At 47.3% G+C, this 22,450-nt stretch overlaps 7 protein-coding genes and 1 non-coding gene across 8 annotated transcripts; 2 read left to right on the top strand and 6 right to left on the bottom strand.

The window, feature by feature from the left end:
• Positions 1 to 1,004: 1,004 nt before the first annotated feature.
• On the bottom strand, positions 1,005 to 6,811 carry AtWU_05039 (eukaryotic aspartyl protease family protein; the record flags this gene model as incomplete). The annotated part of the gene is made up of 11 exons (XM_035500149.1): positions 1,005 to 1,800; positions 1,860 to 2,310; positions 2,387 to 2,933; positions 2,989 to 3,186; positions 3,254 to 3,454; positions 3,581 to 3,794; positions 3,846 to 4,993; positions 5,056 to 5,354; positions 5,418 to 5,645; positions 5,723 to 6,434; positions 6,500 to 6,811. 11 exons carry the CDS (start codon positions 6,809 to 6,811, stop codon positions 1,005 to 1,007), a joined length of 5,106 nt encoding a protein of 1,701 aa, XP_035356042.1.
• A 589-nt stretch (positions 6,812 to 7,400) lies between these two features.
• Positions 7,401 to 9,698, bottom strand: sit1 (putative siderochrome-iron transporter Sit1; the record flags this gene model as incomplete). Its single annotated transcript, XM_035500148.1, has 12 exons — positions 7,401 to 7,762; positions 7,809 to 7,868; positions 7,923 to 8,110; positions 8,158 to 8,251; positions 8,297 to 8,354; positions 8,406 to 8,731; positions 8,778 to 8,871; positions 8,927 to 9,031; positions 9,099 to 9,163; positions 9,213 to 9,288; positions 9,341 to 9,424; positions 9,477 to 9,698. The coding sequence occupies 12 exons, from the start codon at positions 9,696 to 9,698 to the stop codon at positions 7,401 to 7,403; spliced, it is 1,734 nt and encodes a 577-aa protein (XP_035356041.1).
• Positions 9,699 to 10,865: 1,167 nt separating this feature from the next.
• On the bottom strand, positions 10,866 to 10,936 carry AtWU_t128. Its single transcript has one exon. It is a non-coding gene; the product is annotated as a tRNA-Gly (tRNA).
• A 1,028-nt stretch (positions 10,937 to 11,964) lies between these two features.
• Positions 11,965 to 13,368, top strand: AtWU_05037 (pyridoxal phosphate-dependent decarboxylase family protein; the record flags this gene model as incomplete). The annotated part of the gene is made up of 1 exon (XM_035500147.1): positions 11,965 to 13,368. One exon carries the CDS (start codon positions 11,965 to 11,967, stop codon positions 13,366 to 13,368), a length of 1,404 nt encoding a protein of 467 aa, XP_035356040.1.
• A 311-nt stretch (positions 13,369 to 13,679) lies between these two features.
• On the bottom strand, positions 13,680 to 14,669 carry AtWU_05036 (RTA1 domain-containing protein; the record flags this gene model as incomplete). Its single annotated transcript, XM_035500146.1, has 3 exons — positions 13,680 to 14,125; positions 14,197 to 14,445; positions 14,504 to 14,669. 3 exons carry the CDS (start codon positions 14,667 to 14,669, stop codon positions 13,680 to 13,682), a joined length of 861 nt encoding a protein of 286 aa, XP_035356039.1.
• A 607-nt stretch (positions 14,670 to 15,276) lies between these two features.
• On the top strand, positions 15,277 to 16,407 carry AtWU_05035 (Zn(II)2Cys6 transcription factor domain-containing protein; the record flags this gene model as incomplete). The annotated part of the gene is made up of 1 exon (XM_035500145.1): positions 15,277 to 16,407. One exon carries the CDS (start codon positions 15,277 to 15,279, stop codon positions 16,405 to 16,407), a length of 1,131 nt encoding a protein of 376 aa, XP_035356038.1.
• A 1,195-nt stretch (positions 16,408 to 17,602) lies between these two features.
• Positions 17,603 to 19,217, bottom strand: AtWU_05034 (cytochrome P450; the record flags this gene model as incomplete). The annotated part of the gene is made up of 3 exons (XM_035500144.1): positions 17,603 to 17,935; positions 17,998 to 19,110; positions 19,170 to 19,217. The coding sequence occupies 3 exons, from the start codon at positions 19,215 to 19,217 to the stop codon at positions 17,603 to 17,605; spliced, it is 1,494 nt and encodes a 497-aa protein (XP_035356037.1).
• Positions 19,218 to 20,268: 1,051 nt separating this feature from the next.
• Positions 20,269 to 21,374, bottom strand: AtWU_05033 (uncharacterized protein; the record flags this gene model as incomplete). The annotated part of the gene is made up of 4 exons (XM_035500143.1): positions 20,269 to 20,628; positions 20,685 to 20,808; positions 20,878 to 21,238; positions 21,299 to 21,374. 4 exons carry the CDS (start codon positions 21,372 to 21,374, stop codon positions 20,269 to 20,271), a joined length of 921 nt encoding a protein of 306 aa, XP_035356036.1.
• Positions 21,375 to 22,450: the final 1,076 nt, after the last annotated feature.

Raw genomic sequence — 22,450 nt, 5'->3', positions numbered from 1 at the left:
CAACCACGCCAAGCTAAAAAAATGTTTCCCTGTCACGGGGATATTTCCGCCGCGCCCGGACCTCCTCTTACTTAGTTTAGTTTGATTTCTTGCCAGTTGCAAACTTGCAACAGGTTGCTACATGCTGCTACACCCCTCAATTCCTCATGTTCTGGGCATTCCTGTGTAACCAGTCGTCAATGGCATGCGACCGTTTTCTTTCACTTGAAATTGTTTTAAGGGGTGATCATCTCATGTGGGATGGAATCAAGATCAATTGATGACGACTACTGATCTTCCAACATAATTAAAAGAAAAAATATTGGGGGTTGTCGTATGAATGATGTTGCTCTAACTATCTACGCGCCGCCCCGATCAGGCGACGTGGATTGGTGGTGGGTGATGGGTGGTGGTGTTGATGTGATGAATGCTTAGCAGATGAGCTGAGCTGCCTCACCCCTGTTGATCACGCTCTCGCCCTGATTTTTCTTCTTCCTCTTCCTTCGATCGCTCTCGCCTCGTCCCACCGGACGCTAGTTAGATACTCACTAACAGTATTACTACCAAGTTTCCGACCCTGGCTATCTAGACTAGTAGTCTAGCTGGCTGGCCCGCCCGACCGACCGACCGACCGGCGACACCTGACTGACTGACTACTAGTCCAGTTATCTACTGACTGCCCAACCGAACTAACTAAACAGCTCTAGATGGTTCGATTTCATCTACTCCCTCACGGTCGCATCACTTCCACACACTAGAGGACTGTGTGTTACTCCCGGGAGGCAATATCTTCGAAAGCGGCATCGCATCCAATTATAACTGAGGGATTTTTGATTATCAGTTTCAAAGACGCCGACGAATACGGTCGCTTGGATAAACCCGTGCCGGTCGGTAGTGTATCAAAGCCATTCGGAATATCCGTGTTGATTCATTCTGTTGGCTAAAAAGCACGCCATAATCAATGAATACCCAAAGTCCATTCTGTGGGCTGGAACGAAGAAAATCATAGCAGCAGGTTCGGACTTTCAGATTCTCAACACCGTGTACTGAACATGGCATTTGTCAAGATCCGATTTCTCAATGATCTCGACCGTGCTCCGGCCGCTTTTGTTAATCTTTCCCGTCCAGACTGCAGTGAAGCTCTCCTTCGCTTGCAGGATGAGCTTGTGCAAACTGTTCTCCGTATCCTTCTTGTTTCCTCCGACCACTAGATCATATTCATGGTATTCCGTCTCGTCACCGAGGACGCTACTGGACAAGGTGCCCTCAGCTTTGCGGTTCGGAGTCACATAGAGATGTCCGTCCGAGTCCTTATCGGTGTCGGTATCCTCCACCAGTTCGAATTCATTCGTAGAGAACAGACAGACGTCGTCGCTGCCGCTGGTCACAATGATTCGTGCGTTGGGGATGCTGATCTCATCGGCTGTGGTATTCTCGCCTTTGATGGTGATGCCCGTCACTTTGCCGGATTCATAGGTGACGCTGGGGATGGTATAGTCAAGTTTTGGCGGCGGCGCTTTCTCAAATCCCCCAACTAGGCCTTTGGCTACATGGTCGATGAACTCCTGCACCGGGTCGGGAGGTGGAGAGCCACCGAACAAGTTCACAAACAGGTTGATTAGCATCATCACAACGCCAAGAACCGCGAGCACAGCCCCGAGTATGGGCAAAGCTGTGGCAAATACCCCTGTGACTGTATAGAGTCCAATGGACGAGCCCACTTCGACAATATCCAAAACCACGGTGAGTGTTTGCGAAAGCAGTGCGATCGTGTTGATGATCTTTCCTCCCGTTGTCAACTTGTCCCAGTCCTGGACCAAACTGTTTCTTGTTAGTGGACACCAGGTAAGAAACCTGCGGAGTGGAATGAATGAACCGACCTGAAGGTCATTGCGATAACTAGCCCAATACCCAAGAAAGCATTAAGGATCTTGACGGCATTCCCCGATACATTCCACTTAGACACTACATCCTCCCCACCAGCTGGAGTATTCTCTGGCGGTTTATCGGCGCCTTCGTTCCACCGTCCTGCGTTGTCGGTCTCCGTAGCTGGGCCCTCTGGGAGCAAGTGATCGCCCACAATCTCGTTGAATGTACCTTCGCCATTGACTTTGTCCGACATCTCAGCAAGGCTGCCCCCACTTTCCGCAACAGACTTTCCAACTCCCTGGTTCAAAGTCGCGGTATCTAAGGCGTCCTCTGGAGTGGTGGCAGTATCCCTGTTTTTGTAGTTGTTCCAAGCATCACGAGCCTGACTGATGCCATTTACAACAGTCTTTATCATCTCCAATAGCACCACTGCTTTCTTAGCGTCTTCCATGGTGTCCCAATCTGTGATAAGCCCATAGAGACTCGACGCAAGTTGAAATACGTAATACGCGACCTAGTGAACCTCGATTAGCTCTACCGGTCCGGTCCGATCGCGAAGAGTCACAATGACATGCCATGCCTATCGTAGCGAGCGGTTTCAGCTTCTTAAGCCCTGGCAAGCTATCCCCGATACCTTTCGTCACTTGTTCGAAGCCGATTTCCGCCAATTGAAACAGCCTCATGCCCTGCAACGCAACGGCAAGGCCTTTACCTACTGCGGTCAGCCACTTCTTAGCTTCTGCAAAGAATACCGCCCCCTTCTCCACGATGTTGCTGGCCCTGGCCTCGGCGGTCGCAGTCTGATCAAGTCCATTCGCCTTTTCAAACTCTTCTATGTCCTTTTCCAGCCCCTTGCGCACATCGTCATCAACGGAAGGATCTCCCTCAAGGACACGTCGAATAAGATCCTTCATCGAATCATGTAGCCACTGACCGGCCAGATCTTCATCTGGGTCAATGTATGGATAGCGGATATGTCGCTTACTGGCAAAGTTAACAAAATCTTCGAACCACTTATCGGCTAATCCTTCCGATGGTGCCAATGCGTCAAGGATACAGCACTCGCGGTTGATCACATTGACGCTCTGTGGAACATCGCATCAATAAAGCTCATAGTGTAGGTGCAATGTTTCTACTTACGCCTTGAATAGGATGTGCTAGATATGTCAACATTCGGCCCTCATCCTTCAGAGCGGCATAAAGAGTGCAGGCCCACTTCGTCGGGTTATCGTCGAGGTATTTATCAAGCACGTCTTTATTGAATTCTCGCACAGCTTCAAAAGAAGCTCGGCGATTAATTTCTGCATATTCCTTGGACTTTGAGAGACATTTGTCACCCTACATGGCAGCAATGACCTTAGCATTGTCTTCGTCGTTAGAAGTTTGCCTGTGACACAATACTCACATTACCGTCCCACCAGTATCGCATATTCTTCTTCTCCTGCTCCGTAAATTTATCTTCATACTTTTCATATCGCATGACTGACTGACATAAAAACGCCGGTGCGTACTTTTCTCGAAAGAATTTCTGCAGGTCTGACGGAAGGTCGTTTGCCAACCTCGAAGGTAAATCTTTGGGCTTGGCCTGGCCCGTCAAATCTTCACGCTGATCGTCATCCATGTGGTAGAACATCATCGATTTGATGAGCACTTGAGTCATGTTATGGATCCGTGCCGCGATACTTGGTCAGCTACGGAAACCCGTTCGTCCTGTTTGTCATGTTTAACTTACTGCAACCTCATCATAGCCATACGGATTGAGAAGCTCATCAACATTAGGCTCTTGCAGCAGATGCAGCTGTTCGGTCACATCTGCTGGCTGTAAGGCCGACGTGACCGAGGTCGGTGCAGTCAAGTTCGCACAATCTGCAAACGCTCTAGAGGTCTTCAATCGCATATCATAGATCTCAGAATCATCAATGTCTGAAGTCCCACAGATGAAATGCCTGAATATGTAAGCACCTGAAGCTAGACATATGGCACAGGTAGCTACCCACCTATCTCCTTTTGTGTCACGCATCAGAGGATTGTAGTCGAAGATGGCGCCCTTGACAGTGCGTAGGTCCACATCATAGTCGATATAAAATGACTGGAAAAGAATCGGAAGAGTAATATCAATCCCCAACTGGGACTTGAAATTCACATTCAGAGTGTTGACGTCCATTCCAGCATCGGAGATAAAAGGCACGACGCTTGCAAGGTTAAATTCCACGGTTGCTCTGGTCCTGCCGTCATCCAGTATTACCTCCCAGCTATCATACAGCCTCTCGAACTCTCGATTGTATTTTTCGTTGAGTCGATTTCTGAGCTCGTCAAGAATAGGTACCCTCGTCTCTGTAGTCTGGGATCCATCAGGTGGGTACAGAAAACCCCATTGCACATCCATACCGGATATGGGATCTTTCGGCTTGTCTATAGGTTCATCAGGTGCCCAAGTGCCCTTATCGTATTGCATTGAGACGTTGATTACAGGTATATATTCCCCTTCATCGCCGTTTCTCTTTCCGCATGCTTGCCGCTTTGTGTGGAATAGCTCGATATCTTCTGCTACGCTTGTCGGTAATGCCTCAAATGCCTGGACGTCCTGCTTTGGGCAGTTCTGTGGTTTATCCGTCGTAGATAACAGTACCACACCCTTACCCGACAGCCCGTGGGAGTAAAGGGATAGAACTCCATGCTCGAACATATTCTCCCGGACTCTGCGGGTCCATTGGAAACACCTCCTATGCCGATTAAGCTTGCATCTCATCTGAGGCTTGCCTTCTACAAGAATGCATCCGTCAATGACGCTAACCTCGGGGAGCTTGTATGTTGAGGGCAAACTACGGTCACCCTTTGCGCGTAACGAGAACTTTCTTTCTACCCTGTCCAAAGGGACGCCATTGGGGAGCTGTCGAGGGTTATATTTCATTGCCTTCAGTTGGTCGCTGGGAGAGACAAGGGTTGGAAAGATCTCCGATCGTGTGATTTGACCTCTTTCTATCTTCTCATAACTTCCGAAAAGCTCAAAACTCAGTCGCTCATGAATTGATTGGATGTCATGTTCCCTGAACGTAGAGCCAAGCTCATGGAATGAAGCAATGAGAGAGAGCCGCTTTGCTGTTGGGAGGGTACGGAGGGCACGGGCCGTGGATTCGATGGATTTCTAGTCGTTTTTTCAGCACTGGTCATCGGAAGATAACGACAGAAAATCTGTTTTGAGCTTACCGTCGGATCATCTATAGCCACTAGGTAGCCATTTGCGTGGTGTGATTGTTCGCCTGCCCAAAGCAGCACGCTGTAGATGGTCTGTTCCGATAAATGGCTCACCTGAATTGACTGTATCTCCACAGTCTCATAGGCGTAGTTTCCAGGTTCACCGTGAAGGCGAAAGACAAAATGTCCCTTTCTTAACTTTCCAAGCCGAGCAAGCGGGTTGTTTGCTTTAGCGGCTTCTGGATCTACCGCTCGGAGCCCAGTAGTAGTGTAAAATACCTGCGCTGGTGTCGTGAAGGGAGTTTCACCATCTATTCATATATCCATAAGATTAGAAGTTGTAAGGCATCTCAATGTATGTGAGTGAAGCTTACTAAATCCAACCGAGCACACCTTCGAAGTCTTCGACATTACGGCACTGTAGCCTTCGCAGCTATATTGCGGTCGCTGTGTCGATACAAGTAATCGGTCATTACTCGAAACATTCTCTATACACTTTGGTCCTCCTTGAGAGAGGTCTACCCATGTTCCAGGTAAGAGAAAGGAACCTGATCGTTCCGGTGAAAGAGAAAATTGATCTAGGCTCCTGGTCTGTCCAGTGACTAGGTATTGACGTTAGCTTTAACATCACGGTCCAGATAACTGTCGCTCAGAGCATTGTTAAAACTAAACCACTTACCCTTGTTAATCCAATCCATCAGAGCACCTATATCGTTTCTTGCCCACGCAGTGCGCACAGCGCCACACCACTTTTCCGGCATGATTTTATTGAAGGTTGTATGAAGCTTCTCAGAGTAGCTCATGAATTCGTTTATAATGGCAGCCTCATCGATCAGTCTGTTAAGACTCGCTTGGATGCTCTCCAGGTATGGGCAAAGCTCCGGAAATGAGTCTGTATCAATTGATACCTTCACTGCTTCGTAGAACAGCTTCAGTGCGTTGAAAGTCGTCATGGAACCTAGCACAGAACAATACGCCATCGTGGCAGCTTTGCCACAGTTCTTCACGATATTGTCCGTTCCAGCTTCACTGCGCTGGCCCTTCTCTTTCCATGCCACAAGGGACCAAGCATGTAGTGCTTTGAAACTAGGCCTGTCCTTCGAGAATATCTTCCATAAATCAAGCCGAGCGGTTTTATACTTCAGATAATCTGCAATTAGGAGGATGGAAATGCTGAACATATGATTACCTTCGGTTGGATCAGTCAAGGCAAGGTTGATAATGAAGGACTTTGTCTGTATTCTGTTGATGAAGTAATCAGCAAATCCAGGTGTATCCACTAATTCCCAAAGGCTACGATGACCACTCTGTTTGAACTTGTTGTTTAGGTGCTCTGCTAGGCACATTGGCATGAGCTGTCTGAGGACCATTGGAGTGAAAAACAACGCGTACTGAGAGTACTCGAAATCAGTTTGCCTCTCAGGGACAAGCGTCGGGATTGTGTGGACGAACGGACCGGAGTGAGCAGTTGTTCCTGGATGTATTGCCAGGCACCATCGTCAATATTGAAAAATTCAGAAGCAAGGAAATAACTCCCCAGCCTGCCAAATTCACGTCCTGTGTCCATGCCATCAAGCTCCTGGTTGTGACTTTCGTCGCCAGCAGGGTATGGTTGGTCAGTGTCAATGTACCTCCTCAGACTGTTGAAGTCACTATTCCAGCGAGCTCTGAAATGAATTCGGCGGGCAAATCCATCAAATGAGATAGCAGGGAGTGTCTTCAAATCCGCCAGAAGGTCCTCCCAGATAGCATCGAAGTCGACGATCATGATCACTGAGTATCCTATAATTGGGTCCGAAGCAGGACTAAAGTATGTGTGAGTAGGATTGAAGTAGAAGTAGAATAGAACTGAAAGATAGATTACGAAGTCATCAAGTTGGCTCAACGCGCCATGAGAGGTAATTCGATGAGAACATCTCTCTCTGGTCTTAATGCTACTTGAAGTAGCATTATCTTCAAATACTCAAGATTGACATCACCCACATGAAACACAACCTCTCAGGACTTCCTGGAACAAGACCATATGTGCGCGTATGTGGTGGTTGGTTTTCACAGTTCACAGCAAGCAGTTGACGAAGTTTCCATGGAAGGTGGCTGACTAACGGAGTCGCGAACCTGTAATTCAACGATCCAAGCCAGTTCTAGTCGCATCAATCGTACGATGCATGTCTGATTTATCCAATTACTCTGTATTCACATGTTATTAAAATATGGTGTGTTTCTGATTTCATGGTTCAATAAGCAATTGAGGCAACAGGATATCATCAATAAGCACTATGCTTCTAAGCAATCAAGCTCCCTGCTACAACACCAAAATAGCCATCTATGACCTCGCATTAGTATATTGTCATGGCTGATCAAGCTTCATCAGTATCCTCTTCCGCATGTGCAAAACTTTGCTCTTTCGTCAAAACCAAGTTGCGGGTGCAGAGAGAAAATGCAACCAGCGGCACGGTCAAGCAAATGCCGGTAATGCACAGCAGCCGCTGCGTATGCTTGTAAGCAGCTACCACGGCATCACGGTCCGGGGTCCCAATTGGGTAAGTAGTACTGAATGTGAACGGGTCCTTATATGCTTGAGCTGCCATTGTGGCGTTGCCGAGTCTACTATTCAACTCTCCGGGGAGAACTTGGGTCCAGACGGCTCCAGAAATGCTTCCTCCGATTGCAGTGCCGATATTGTAGCAGGCCAGGAATAATCCAGTGACAACGGCCAAGTCTTCATGATGTCAGTATTAGTCTAAGAGAAGACATAGGGAACTCACGCTCATGTTTGGTGGCAGCTTGGATGCTGGCTTGCGCAGGATAGGGAAACAATCCTCCAGCTAAACATACCTCGTCAGATTAATCAGACTTCCAATTGGTGTATCTAAGCTTACCAATCCCCAAAAGGATCTGGGCGCCAATTATCCCCGAATGACTCGACGATGTGGGCCCTCCACGGTAATAGATCAGGATTCCATAAGCCACCATGAACAACAATGTACCTCCAACGATAAATGGCTTGAGTCGCCTGACCTTGTAGACTACAAGGCCTAAAATGGATCCAGTGAGAACACTGGCAAAGCTGTGAAAGATCAGCTCAGTATAAGCGATCAAATCCCAGCAGCTTACCTATAAAGAGACCTGATCCTGGTTGCGCTTGTAATACTCTCACCAAAGCTAACAATGAGAACGGTGTAGAGATATTCACTTTGAAGAGCCCATGCTGCACCTCGTTAGACAGGTACTGGAAGTATATGCCCCCACTTACCAGTGTTCAGCATAACAGCAATTCCCAAGGCACCCCAGACCGCTCTATCCTTTAGAAGCTATAGACCTGTTAGTATCAGGAAAATCCAGACCATACACTGGCTGCCTACCTTGAATGGGACCATAGGATGCTTGCAGGTTCTCTCCCAAATAACCCATGCGGGAATACAACACAGCCCCAAAACGAGAGGAACGATAATCCTTGCTTTCTTCCACTGGGAATCTAGGCCGCCCGCTATCGTGAGAGGAACCAAGATCATGGCAAGAAAAGTGATCATCAGGATAATACCAATCACGTCCAGTTGCCAAAACAACTCAATCGCCAGTCGCCGAACACCCAACGTGCGAAAGGCGCCTGCGATATGATCCACTGTACCATCCTTCTTCGCTCTGTGGTACACTATGTAAAGGACCATGAGAAGAGGGAGCGTACAGACTGAAACCTGTCAGAAATTGACTGACTCATGTGAGAATGTACTCACTAGGATAGATTATCGCAAACATGCCGATTCCCCAGCGCCAGGTAGTCACTTTCAGCACAGCCCCAGTTATGTTTCCACTAATCCAAGTGTTGATCTACCGGCATCAGCTGGGTTCAAATACTTCATGTCTTCCAATTTGTTCAACTTACCAAAAATGGGAGTGTTGGAATATATGAGAACAACAGACGGGAGCGAAGCGACGTGACATCCGCAACCAAAACCTCGACCAGCAGGATAATAGCCGTGTATCCAATCTATTGCACATCACAATGTTAGTCGACAGGTAGCAGCATCTGTGTAGCTAAGTCGGACTCAACTCACCTGGTAAAGCACAGCGCCCGCAGCAAACTGCTCGACCGTACTTGAAGACGCCTCAACAATAGTGCCTAATTGAGTGTTAGAGCACACCGACTCATAATTAATTGCACTCAGTACCAAGGGTATAGAAAAATATCGAGACCAAAATCAACTCCACTCTCCCAAAAACATCGGCGATCTTAGCTGCAGTCGGCTGTACAATAAATCAAATTAGTTGCTGAATTGGAGACACATGGGCCACGAACCTGCGCTGCTGCTGCAATGACCGCTCTGAGGATATCGACACTCGATAACACACTATGTGATTTATATGATGCCGTAGCGTATGGCTAGAGGACCATGAGCATTGATAGTTCGGTGAGCATGCTGGCGGAGGCCAACCTGATAAGTGCCCCGCAATAGGCTATCGAGGCCGTAGACATAGGCAATGAGAAATATACCACAGAAGAGAAACACACGGTCGAGGATATGTAGGTGAGATGAAAGAGCCTCGATCCGCTGGACACCTGGACTTCCAAGTCCTGGTGTTACGCCAGGACCTTGCGCGTCATGAGCCGAAACGGGAGTCTCGGCGGCATGAGAGCTCTCCTTATTATTGGACATTGTAGCTCTGGCCTGATTCTTCTGTCAGGTATCCGGAGGGAGCTTTGCAGATGACAGCAGAGAAGTGGTATGAAAGCGAGTGGGGGATTTGAGGGGATAAAAGAGTGTCGGACGGTGGTAGGAACGTCAGCGGCCATCATCCCAGCATCAGCTAACACCTATGTGACGGGAATAAAATCCCTCTTTCATCCATTTGGTAAACAACTTACTCTCTATCTTATCTGATGAAAGAGGTTGGAGTCTGGAAAGACCCCACTTCAATCTGATAAATATGCTACATTACTGTAGTTACTCTGCACTGAAAGTAGTCACATGAACCGGAATTTCCTCATACTTCGTTTCGAATCGCCGATCGGCGAGAGCAAGATATGCTGTGTCCATCCTCTCGTTAGTGTTGCAGCTGTAATATCAATAATATCATGATGAGCAGCTCTCTCGATTTGACGCAAATCCGAGTGCTACTTTCGTCATGTGCATATGCTCAGGTTATATCACCACATGGCGCGTCGCTTCTGGATGAGGCCATTTTACAGATATATGCGCCTAGCTAGCGTCATGCTGAGCAGTTGAATGTTATGGAGCAATCAATATGACATACCCACTTCATGTATATTCAGCGACCCTGGGCAAGTATTATTTGCCCATGAAGATACCAAACCATTGAAAGTCATCAAGTCACCCAGGCCACCCGACCGAGTGACATCGTTTCAATCACTCCTCGGAAATGACAACCGGTTCTCTCTAAGAAGTCCAGTCTTGTGGTACGTATGATGGCTTGCCGATCGCGTTTTCGGATCACCATTGTTATGCATGGCATGACAAGTGTCAACGAGTCCCTTGTGTACCCTGGCCCTTGTGTTGAGGGTGTGGAATGTTACACAGGCCAGTGTCTTAGTATTCTAGGCATCAATAACATCCAACAGGAGTCTGTTGAAATGTTGAAGTGTGATGGTGTATCTCGCATTTGAGGACGAGATAGTACAGTTACCAATAGAAAAGTAACTCAAGAATGAAGACTTCCTTTAACAGAAGGTAATACTAAACTGCCCTATGATAAGAAACAATCATGGACAAGATAGAAGGGTGGGGAAAGAAGAATGGGTCCATTCGTCTAGTAAGCCGGGTGGAGTAAGGTTGAAAAAAGGAAAACAAAAAAAGAAATCACATTGCATCATCCGTGAATCGAACACGGGCCTCATCGATGGCAACGATGAATTCTACCACTAGACCAATGATGCTACTTGATTGAAAAGAGCTGCAATATTTTGAAACATAACCTAGCAAATTGTGAGGTACGCAACTCCCAACAACGATCGTCATCCACCGCACACAAGATCACGGCATACCCTTGACCATCTGACCTGACGTGTACATTTTAGATTTTATTAGGTTCTACGGTACCTAGAACATCAGGTCACCCTTCTAAGCTTACTTTGTGCCAGGGATGTAGATACCTACTACTAACAGTAAACCTTTTCTGATCATCGTTTCCAGCGGAGAGGTTGGTGACATATTTTATCGCCAGGGGTGGTGGCACAAGTGTTACACAATCATCAATTTCGACAATCCAGGCTATGCAAGTCAAAGCCCAGTTGGGAAAATATCATGCGTGTTGCTAAATACAGGGATCTTTATAGGGAACAGGTACTGCGGCGCTCTAGACACAGTGAGGTGAAGGACAAGAAGAGGTTATAGTACTCTCCAACTTGCAGAGCATGTTCGAGCACCGATCGACAAGCGCGTTTACCACCAGTGGCCGGCTCGCGATTGTAATAAGCCTATTTATTCCTGATAGTTCACATAATGCCCAGAAAAGCCTTCCGATAGCCTGATGAAGCCTGGCTCCAATGACCAAGTAATACCAAGAAGAACCTTGATAGTCGGACATCTCGCCGAACCTTAACCAACTATCCTTGTTTTCCAGAGGCGACAGCAAGAGGTTAACACTATTTTTTGCCAGCACAGAAAATGCACAATGCCCTGCAAGTGATAGGCAATTCCTAGCCGAAGGGTGGAATGTGCTAGTGGATACCTATGGTTTTCCTGATGCGGCTGCTCGCATTAACTTCTCCTGCGTATCTAGAGGGTGATGGGGCCCTGGTATCATGGTGCACTATAAAAGCAAGAAAAAATTGTCAGATCCCCGCGAGTATTGACAATGGAAACAATCCGAAGTTGCATTGCGCAGTTATTATATTGAAACCGGGCGACATTGATCCCTAGATCTTGCCCCACACAGTTTTAGTGGCCCTTCGCCATTTTCGCTATGGACGGAATCGTGAGAGAAGCACTCCAAGGGCTTTCAGGTATTGTCGGAGACAAACTCCTATCTGATCAAGCAACCTTAGCCAAACGTCCAACAAAAGAGCAGCTGGTCAAATTGTTGAAGTCTTCTCCGCCTGACCAAGGGAGGTCACTGGAAGATGTTGTGAAAGAGTTCGAAGATATTCTCTCCTATCGATTCAACGTCAATCACCCAAGATTTTACGCCTTTGTACCCTCGACAGCCTCTCCTCTATCGTGGCTGGGAGATGTCATTTCGACTGCCTTCAACAATTACGCAGGAAGTTCGGAGTCGGGTTCCGGGATTTGCGCGGTAGAAGAATCCATCATTCGCTGGGTAGCCGAAAGGTTTGGACTGCCTCCATCAGCAGGGGGACAGTTTGTGTCTGGTGCCTCCCTTGCTTGCCTTACTGCATTGACTGTTGCACGGGACCAGCTTGTGGAAGATGACATGCGCACAAAAGCAACAGCATATGTGACAGAGGAGACGCACTTCTGTATAGCAAAAGCGCTCCGTATAACGGGCCTATTAAAGCACCAGATAAGAACGGTTCCCTGCAATGCCGAATTCCAAATGGATCCGGAGAGTCTTCGCCGGGCTATCACCCAGGACATCGATAACGGGTTAAAGCCGTATGTGGTAATCACAACCTGCGGCTCGACCAGTACTGGAAGTATTGATCCCCTTGATGCGATTGCAGACATAGCCGCAGAGCACAGAATGTGGATACACGTCGACGCTGCTTATGGAGGATCAGTTGCTTTCTGTGAATCGCGCAAGGATCTTCTGCAAGGTATCGGCCGCGCTGACAGCATCGCATGGGATCCTCACAAGTGGCTCTTCCAAACCTACGGTTGTAGTGTTATTCTTTTCAAGGACAAGACCCATCCAAGGGAAAGTTTCGCCACAACCGCAGACTTCTTACGTGATGTCGAAGACGGCTATGTTGAAAATCCCTTCAACTTTGGGATCGAATTGACACGGCCAGCTCGTCACATGAGGCTCTGGTTCTCACTGCAAATTCTCGGGACAGACATGATCGACCGGATGATTCTGCGCGGATTTGAACTCTCGGATCTCGTTCAGACTGAGCTGAGCAAGCTCATCGAGTGGGAAATCGTCACACCTAGTAACATGGCTGTTATCAACTTCCGTTTCAGTCCGCCTGGAAAGAGTGCAGAGGCCATCGATGAGATTAACAGCCTTGTATCCAAGAGAATGGCGGCTCAGAACATCGCAATCGTGCTCACCACTCGCATTCGCGGGGTTGTCTGCCTTCGTATGTGTACAATCAACCCACAGACCACAGATGACGACATTCGCGATATTGTCGGCGCTCTGGATCAGAATGCACGACTGATTAGCAAAGGAATCATATCGAAATAAAGAACGCTAGGAGATTAAGTACTATACTTACTGCTCTAACCAGGGTTGTTTCATAGTCTCATCTAGGTTGAAATGAGGGGGAAAGTGGGTGTAGGTTGCGTAACAGTTGTCGCGTTTGACATTAGTGCTGTAAGGTTGATCTGATCAGTCGATTTCTAGTTGAGCGCAATACATGTCTTGCTGCGCCATCGTGGACCAACACAAGCCTGTCTTACTACACGAGGTCTGAATAAAAAGATACCATAATCACCCTGGACACAAAAACTGCAAATAGCGAAAGATAAGAAGAAATCTTGTATGGTAAAACAGTATCAGCTGATGGGTATCGTGTTTCCGTTCAGCCTTTCGAAGCGAAACCCTTTGCTAACTAGCCCGCCCGACTTCAACCAAGCATTAAGCTCGCTCGGGTGGACGACATGGAATATCAGCATGACCGCAAACATAAGCAAAGCGTCAAATACATAAAGGTACGCCTCGTGAGAAAGCAAATATCCTCCGAACCCTTCGATATACTCGATGAGACGGTAAATCGACCGCACAAGGATGAGCACGCTAGCTGAGTATAACACCCAGATAAGCTTCTTCCAGTTTATTTCAAGGGAGTACGGCGTCGGACTTTGTAGCATGCGACGGTGGAAAAGTGCGGTGGTGATGATGAAAAAACCGAAGAAAACAATCTGGACGACGAGACCGACAACGATGATATGCGACCCGTTTTGGGCACCGCTTTGAGAGTGAGTACCCATGAGACCAGCTCCTGTGGGTAGAAGATTGAGAATTTAGCAGGTGTTCGTAGCATTTGCTCGGCAACTGCAGAGTTGTCCCTACCTCCAGCTTGAAGAAGAAATGATAAAACGTCACCGGTGACAAAGATCTTGGTCAACCATTTCACTCGAATGAGACTGAGATTCTGAGCATGGAGAACAACGATCAACCTCCCCAATTCCATATATATACTAGCCGCGAAGAGAGCAGGCGCAACCAGAGGTAGCAGCGAATTGATCAGGAAAGGGCCCAGGGTCCAATTGGGGGATTGATTGCAAGAGACGGCACGGGCGCAGTAGCCTACAAACTCAACTGCAGTGATTCACGTTAGAAAAGATCAGTATCCTTGTATACAGTTCATCTTGCTTACAGTATCCCCCGATGAGAAACGGTATAAAGAACCATGTTTTCGTCCGGATGAGCTGGAACGTATGCAAGAGCGTGGTTAGCACGAAACAGATGATGAATATCACCGCCGCTGCTAGAGACGGGTAATAATAGTAGTATTCAAAGCCTGAACGAATTGCAAGCCCCATTTGGTTCAAACTTGAGTCTCCTCTCCCTGGACTACTTCGAACGTTTCCTTTTGAAAGAAATATGCAGTTCAGCGCGGAGAAGTCTGGGGCACGGGCAGGCCAGCTTTAAAAGACATCATTCCGGTATGATGTGGGCATAATCACCCATTCGAAAACTATGCCCTTTTCAGAAAGAGAAACGTTATCCAAGAGATAGCGAAGGCCCTCAGGTCCCACTGGACGCGTTCCCGATCTGAGCATAATTTCTGTAGGCGATACGCTTAGTCATTGAATTTCGGTTGAGATCGAATTATTATTAGCCAGCGAGTTGGGCATATCGATGATTGTTGCTGCGCTTCCGTGGTTATGCAGACCGTTCATCTCACAGCCAGGGGAACAAGAATAGATGGGTGGAACCAAAAGCAATTGCTGATTAGCTGCGAAGAATTGGTTCCGATGCCGCTTCGAAAACTATTCCGGAAAACGAATAGTTTACGGGTAAAGTTGATGCCTTAGGCCTAAACGCCGAGACGCTGGGATTTCCCCAGACTTCGCTTCCAGCAGCGCACCACATCGGCACAGAGCGACGGTTGCTATCTGCATGGTCTAGGGAGATTAGGTAAATGGCATGCCATCTCGACGGTCTCACACCAAATCCCATCACGGCTGTGCCCAGTGCAAACATCGTCGGATAAAATGCGACGAGTTTCGACCGATTTGCAGCTCGTGCCATAAGAAGCACATCAGATGCTCATTCGAGGGCGAATTCACCCCCCAAACATTGCATCACGGCTTTGCTGCCTCTAGTACCCGTGTCGATCTCATCCCGAGAAACGACAGCTTCCAGCTCCCACTGCTGGACTTGGAGCTCCTGAATCACTGGCACGTGGCGACCGTGCGGACACTGGTACACGACAAATCCACAGAGAAGGTGCTGCGAGAATTCGTCCCACAGGAGGCTCTATCGCATCCGTTCTTAATGCACAGTCTATTGGCTCTATCTGCACTTCACCTAAGTCACCATGGTCCTGTCGACAGAAGACACAAGTACACTGAGGCCGCCATGACACACAACAACCATTCGCTATCTTTGTGTAAGCCTCTTCTAAACAATGTGACTTCGGGAAACTGTCATGCTTTGTTCGCGTTTGCATGTTTCGTCGTCATGTTTTCGTTTGCTGCGCACGGACCAAAGGTCGACCCGGGAGCTCAGCATCTGTCAGCTGTTCTCGAGGTCTTCATGTTAATTCGGGGAGTGGCTTCAATAGTGGGACAGGCTCGCCCATGGATTGAAGCAGGTGGTATGAGAGATTTACTAAATCTCGGCGAGCAGCCGCGTGAAGAATCGAACACCGCGCATGCGCGGGAACTATATGCTCGCGTATCGGACATATATGACAATCTGAAACGACCTTCTCGTCCGGGATGCTACGATGGCGAGAGCCTAGTGATTGAAGAATCCGTTCAGAAATTCCTTGATCTGCTGCAACAGGCAATCGGTGTAGCAAACCCGGCTCCTTCCATTATGATGAGATGGCCTGCCGTGATAAATGCGAAGTATTTGGATTTGTTACAGGCAAATCATCCCACCGCACTGGTGGTACTTGCTCATTATGGTGTTGCACTTGAGCTGATGGCTGAGAATTGGTGGTTGGATGGATGGGGTGCGTTTCTGGTGAATACCGCTTTGTATCGTTCGGGACCACATCCTGGGCCAGAGCTTGTTTGGGCCCGGGAAGCTTCAAGGCGGAAGTCATAACGGAAGCACCTTTTTTTCAGTCATCAACCGAAGACTATCGTGAGAGGCCGCATAGTACCTTTCCCCAGCTCCGCAATTCTATGAGGGACACCATTCACATTTCCCCAAGCGCCAGGGAAATGACATGGGGCATGCTTTCGAAGAGTTACGCCGCATCTATGAATGCGAAATAGATCAAGCGTCAACCCCGAGAAGAGGATGTTCCAGGTGGCCTGAGTTTCCTGCCAATAGGATACATGGATCCAGTAGCTCGGTCTTATCATAGTAATGGCTCAGTGGTACTTGAGAATACCTCAGCATGGCTTAGACCCAATAACCCAATCCTGCTCATTTGATACTGCTGGCACTGGATTTTCCCACCATTCTGAGATTCACTGGGGAGTTTGAGGTGTGTTTTGGTGAATAGGGCAATTTTTGTATTTATTAGGGTTTATTCTAGGGGACTGTTTATCATTTCTTAATGTCTTAAGCTCATCGTGGTCAAGATTATAGTTGAGTTGCAAATCAGGTTGCAGCTCGGCATGGTCTGGAATTAACTCGGCGTGGTCTAAGGGTGACTAAACTCATCTAACTCATATAACTATCAACCATTGACCATATTCCAGAGAATTTCACGATGTATTAAGCTTCTAGTATTCTGGCTAAAAGATTCTTCGATAGTTACAATTATTTTGACCTCATCATGGTGAAGGAATTCTTTTCAACCTAGGGGAGTTATTGGTAGGTACCTACCTTTAGACCACGCCGAGCTTTGAACCCCCTAGACCACGCTCACCTTTTTCTAAAATACTTGGTCAAAACTCAACTAAATCACTAAATACTACACTCTACCTTTCCACTGTTTTCGGTTTAATGAAAATTTTTCAGAGTGTACTTGCAAGACATCATAGCGATCAAATATCCAATTAAACTTTTTTTTATTAGGGAATCTTCATCGAATTTGTATGTTTTGAGCTCATCGTGGTCAAGAATCATCCTGAAACTAAAATAATATTATGGGTCCTTAGACCACGATGAGCTGTGAACCTTTAAGACCACGCTCACCTTTTTTCAGACCACGATGAGCTGCAAACAGATCTACATACTCTTCGCATGATCATGTTGCACAACCAAGTCAAGCCCATCCTTTGCTTTGCGAACCGAGCACCTCTGTATGTTCAAATCCGCTCTTGCTAGCACCTTGTCTTGAGATAAATCAACGCGCAACCAACTCCACCATAAGAGGCGACTTCATCCAAACAGCATAAGTCTCCTGATCCTCCCACTCACCCAAAGCCTCTCGTCCATTCGGCAATACGAAATCGAAGTGATAAATCAGATATCCAATCACAAGCGACATCTCCAACCGTGCCAGATTCTGTCCAATACAGTCCCGCGGACCCTGCAAGAAAGGTTGTATCGCGGAGCGCCGATCGTTAGCGAAGCGACCCTCGTCGGGGTTCAACCACCGTTCCAAATGGAAATTGGTGGGATCGGAAAAGTTTCGGGGGGATAGGCCTGCAGCCCATGAGTTGTATGATACTTTGGTCTGTATGGTTGATGCATTAGCCTTGTGTTTGAGGGGTTCTCAGAAGCGTCATGGACACTTACACCCCCCGGGAAGAATTCTCCACACACGGTATGTCCCCCACTGGGAATAAGTCTTGTAATTCCCAGTGGCACAGGGGCGGTTAGTCGGATACCCTCCTTGATGGCTGCATCCAAGATTGGTAGTTTCGATAGCTTGTTCGCGTCCAAATCTCTCTCGTCGGGGAAACTACTTCGAACCTCTTCTGTCACTCGGGCCAGGGCTTCGGGGTTCTTCAGTAAATGGAACAGGATCCCCGTGAGTGAGGACTGGAGGGTATGGCTTCCTGCGAAGATAAAGGTGCCCGCGTTAATTTCCATCTCGGGTTCTGTAAGCTCGTTCTTCGACTTGAGAAGGTATGAGAAGAAATCCGGTCGGTCTACTGCTGTATGTAAGCGCTTTTGGACCTTCTCGTTGGTCATGGCCTGATGCCGTTCCACCATCAATTGGGCAGATTTTGGTAAGCTCTTGACTAGGTAGTTAAAGAGCCATGGATAGAAGCGAAAAGCCGCAATTTGCACTTTGCCTTTCACGGAATTAACCACCATCCCGACCCATTCGTGGTAACTATCATTATCAAGGCAGCCAAAATCCTCCCCGAAGCTCAGTGAGCAGATGATGTCGAATGTGCAGTAAGTGATCCATCGCTGAAGGTCAACTATTCTCCTCGATGGGTCGGAGCTATTTGCCCGCGACTTTAATTGAGCGATCATTTTCGAGACGTATGAAGTTACCAGTGGCTTTTGGGCGTTCAAGGCCTGTGTACTAAATGCGGGAGCATATGCTTTCCGAATACGCGAGTGGTCTTCATCTTCCACGTCTAGAATGTCGCCGGGCTGCCCAGGCTGTGGAGGCTTCTGGCGGATCGGATCCTTGGGTAGCGCCTTGTAATTGGGGTTGGTGGGACGACGGCTGTAGATGTCTTTGATGCAATCGGGATCCAAGAATGACACCTCATCTGGAGCCACGCGGACAGTATCGCCATATATATTGTGGAACCTTTTGATGTCGTGAGCCAGCCGACCCGACCGAAAGGCGAGCATATAAGGGAGTCGCGTCAGCGCCCAGAGCCGTGGGCCATTGTAGCGGGAGAGAGGATGGAAGTAGAGCCGTTTTATTGCTAGGAGAACGGGCAGCTGGAACGGATTAGTCCATAGCCACTAATAGGTAGTTAAAGGCCGAGAGAATATTGTACCAGCAGGACCGTTACGACGGTCGCGTAGACCGAGACGTTGAGCGCCATTGCGACGGATGCAGAGCTGGATGAATCATGATTGATGGGTGGGTGGGATCATTTAAATGCGGCTGATTGCTGCTAACCATCTGCCAGCGTCCCCTCTGTTGGCGGGGGGCAGATTGGGGGCCCTTTTTAATTGTCAAGAATGGGGGAGACAAGGCAATGCGACTGGGCGGTGTGTTCCAGCATGCATGAACAGCCTGGTGCAGTGAGAGGCATCACCTGCACCTCGAATACTGATGTAGGACTAGTTGACTTTGGCATTTCAGATATGTGGTCACTGATTGGGTGCCGAGAGGACTGGCTTACTAGTGCTTATGCTTACGTCTTGGTGGTCCGCATGTCACATCTCACGCCTGAGCGGGCCAGCAGTCCCACAAGCATTATGAGATCTCACAGGCGTGCTCGCTTCGCCCCAGACTTTGATCACTTACTAGTCCATAAGCAAGTAGAGGCGGATTGAAGACAAAACTGAGTAGTCATGTCGTTTGCGCAAAAAGTTTCGCTATCATCACACCATCATTGCGTTGCTGCTAGCTTTGAGTGCTTCCGGTCGGCGGCATGTGCTGTAACAAGTGTGATTGTTCCTCCCCGCACTTGACATCCGACATCGCATCGCCACGAAGAACGAAGAGACTTGGTCAGAAAATGCATGATGTCAAATACGGGAATAAAGAGCTGCACCAAAGTATGAGGAGTTGTTGACTGGCAACCATCTGGTGACAACACATCTAAAGTAAATGACTTCGCGCCATGCTCTCCATTGTCCTTGACTAGTCGAGCTATTCGGGTCGATATGGCAGTTAGCCATGTCTCTGCTACTATTTCGCGAAACTAACCAACTGGAAAATGCACGAGAGAGTCAAATATTGATAAATACATCCGTTTTCTAGAGTAGCCCCTGATAGCATTTAAAATGATGCTAGAGAACCTGCAAGGCAATGCAAGTCACTGACGTGGAACGTTATCTATCGCAGACTTAGCTCAACTAGTTGCAGCTTGATTCTATTCAAACGGCCAATCTATCTAATGAAGACAAACATCACCCCCATCCATCCTACTCCTCTCTGTGCACAGCCGCAACCATTGCCTTTCCACTAAGAAGATATCGAAGCAATCTACTCAATGCACGTGTAGCTTCAAGCCAATCTTCTTTCAGATATAGGTTATACACCCGCGTAAATTCCAAATCAAACTCCTCCGCATCCGAGTATCCATGTTGATATACCCTAGTAATCCGATCTTGCGGAAAGAATCCACGGCATATATGAAGATATGGCCCATGGAGACCAACAACAAAGACTTCCTGGGTCTGAACTCCGCCATGTGAACCATGTGTTAGATTCATAGTCAGATGTCCCAGCATGGTGCAAATTGTATCTGTCAAAAGTTCATTCCAAATTTGTCCCTTGTACCACTATATTCCATTAGAACAACCACCTTTTGCCCCAAGAAGTAATCGATAAAACTTACCCCAGTAAAAGAGACTACCGGTATAAATTCAGCTTGCGTCCCAACATGAATATTACCCTCTAGTCGAGCAGCATATTGCATCCTTCCCACGACATATTTCACGTCACGCTGGAATGGCAAGGCACTAGAGATATGTTACCATCATGCTAACCACACCCATCATCCAACATAAAATGTATGACATATCACTTACCGAAGCCTCGGCGCTTCATCATCCAAACCCTCAAGTCTACAATAGATGTTTCGCATCAACTCGGCAATAATATGGCTCTGTATATGCATAGAAAACCCATGCATCGACCTGTCACCAACCCTCCAGCTTTTCTTAGGTAACGTGATGGTCTCGCTAGGCTTCAAAATACTAGATATCCTGGCTTCCTTGCACAGGATCTCTGAAATCGTATTCCCACGTCCTTGATCTCTTATGTAGTCGACGAGATGAAAAAACAAATCTTGGAAGAGATGCTCTTCTTCCGGCCAGTTCAGTGTGCAGTCCCAGTCCATGAGGTTTGATTGTTGGAAGACACAGGGGATGAAATTTCGGACATCTTCATCTGATATCATACGTTAGCAGAGCGTAGTTGGATTTGAAGGAAAAGGTCTGCAGTAGATACCTTCGCGTTCGCGGTCAATGACTCTAGGTATTAAGCAGTCAAGCTCGACCACTTTTGAGTGGATAGTTATCGGCATCTTTAAAGGTGTAGGAAGCAGATCAGTAAGTTGTCAGTCAGTATGTTGATGACTTTTGTGTGGGTTTGCAGCGAGATAAGAGGCGTGCGATGGCACCTACTGAGCCGGCCTTGAGAGAAATCGCAGGTGAGACAAGCTCTGTTTCTAGGTCGCGGTATTTCCCGGTCGTACAGACCACTAATTCTTTTAGACTGGGGTGTTTGTATTATATAATTCACTGAAATAATTATGATATCTGCTTATCGTGCTAAGGTGAAGGTTCGGAATGGTCCGTTATGTCATTGTAATTCATTAGACTGTATTATCGCATGTTGACTCGACACGATTTTTGCTAGATGTCAGAAGTGCCAGCGCCCAGCAAGCTAAACATATTCTATCTGACTATTTGAAATCCGAAGCAGCAGTGTCAGAGTGAAGTGCATAATGACAGCCTTAACGATGATTGTTCACTATGTGTTTGTTATGAATTTTCGTGTAGTTTATAACATAGTTGTAATAATTTCGTCTTTCAGCCTAAATGGTGTTGTAAATATGAGAACTTGAAAACTCTATTCCATAAATATATAGAAATTAGTGAGAAATTACCTTTAATATGGAGTTTCATCGCAAAGGGGATGAAAGTGACGAATGGTACACGGAGAGCGCTTCTGTGAATTTGTAGGGGAAAGACTAAAAATACATATAGGAAACTATGATGTAATCAGAGAAGAATATTTCAGGACGTAAGTCCTGGCATCATACACATAGTTTGATGTCTAGAGTGTGGATGTAGATAGATAGATAGATCTAAAGTAGTTTCTATTATCCGTTTGGACTGATTACTCCTTCAGCTAAGCATACACACTAAAAGAGGACTCATCACATTTACGTTAGTATTGGGTGGTTTCGCGCGATAGCTTCCTGCAGCACAGGCCTCGCGACATAGTTACGGCTGCATTGCATCTGCAGAATCGCTGTTCATGCTTCCACATATGCTGCAGAAGAAGCCGACGTGGTTTCCATACATCGTCAGGTGATTAGTAGTGACTTGACTGTTCCTCTAAATATACATTACAATGAAAATACGGTAATATACG

The sequence above is a fragment of the Aspergillus tubingensis genome (genome assembly GCF_013340325.1).
Source record: "Aspergillus tubingensis WU-2223L DNA, scaffold_7, whole genome shotgun sequence".
NCBI lineage: Eukaryota > Fungi > Ascomycota > Eurotiomycetes > Eurotiales > Aspergillaceae > Aspergillus > Aspergillus tubingensis.
This window is presented reverse-complemented; position numbering and strand designations above follow the sequence as displayed.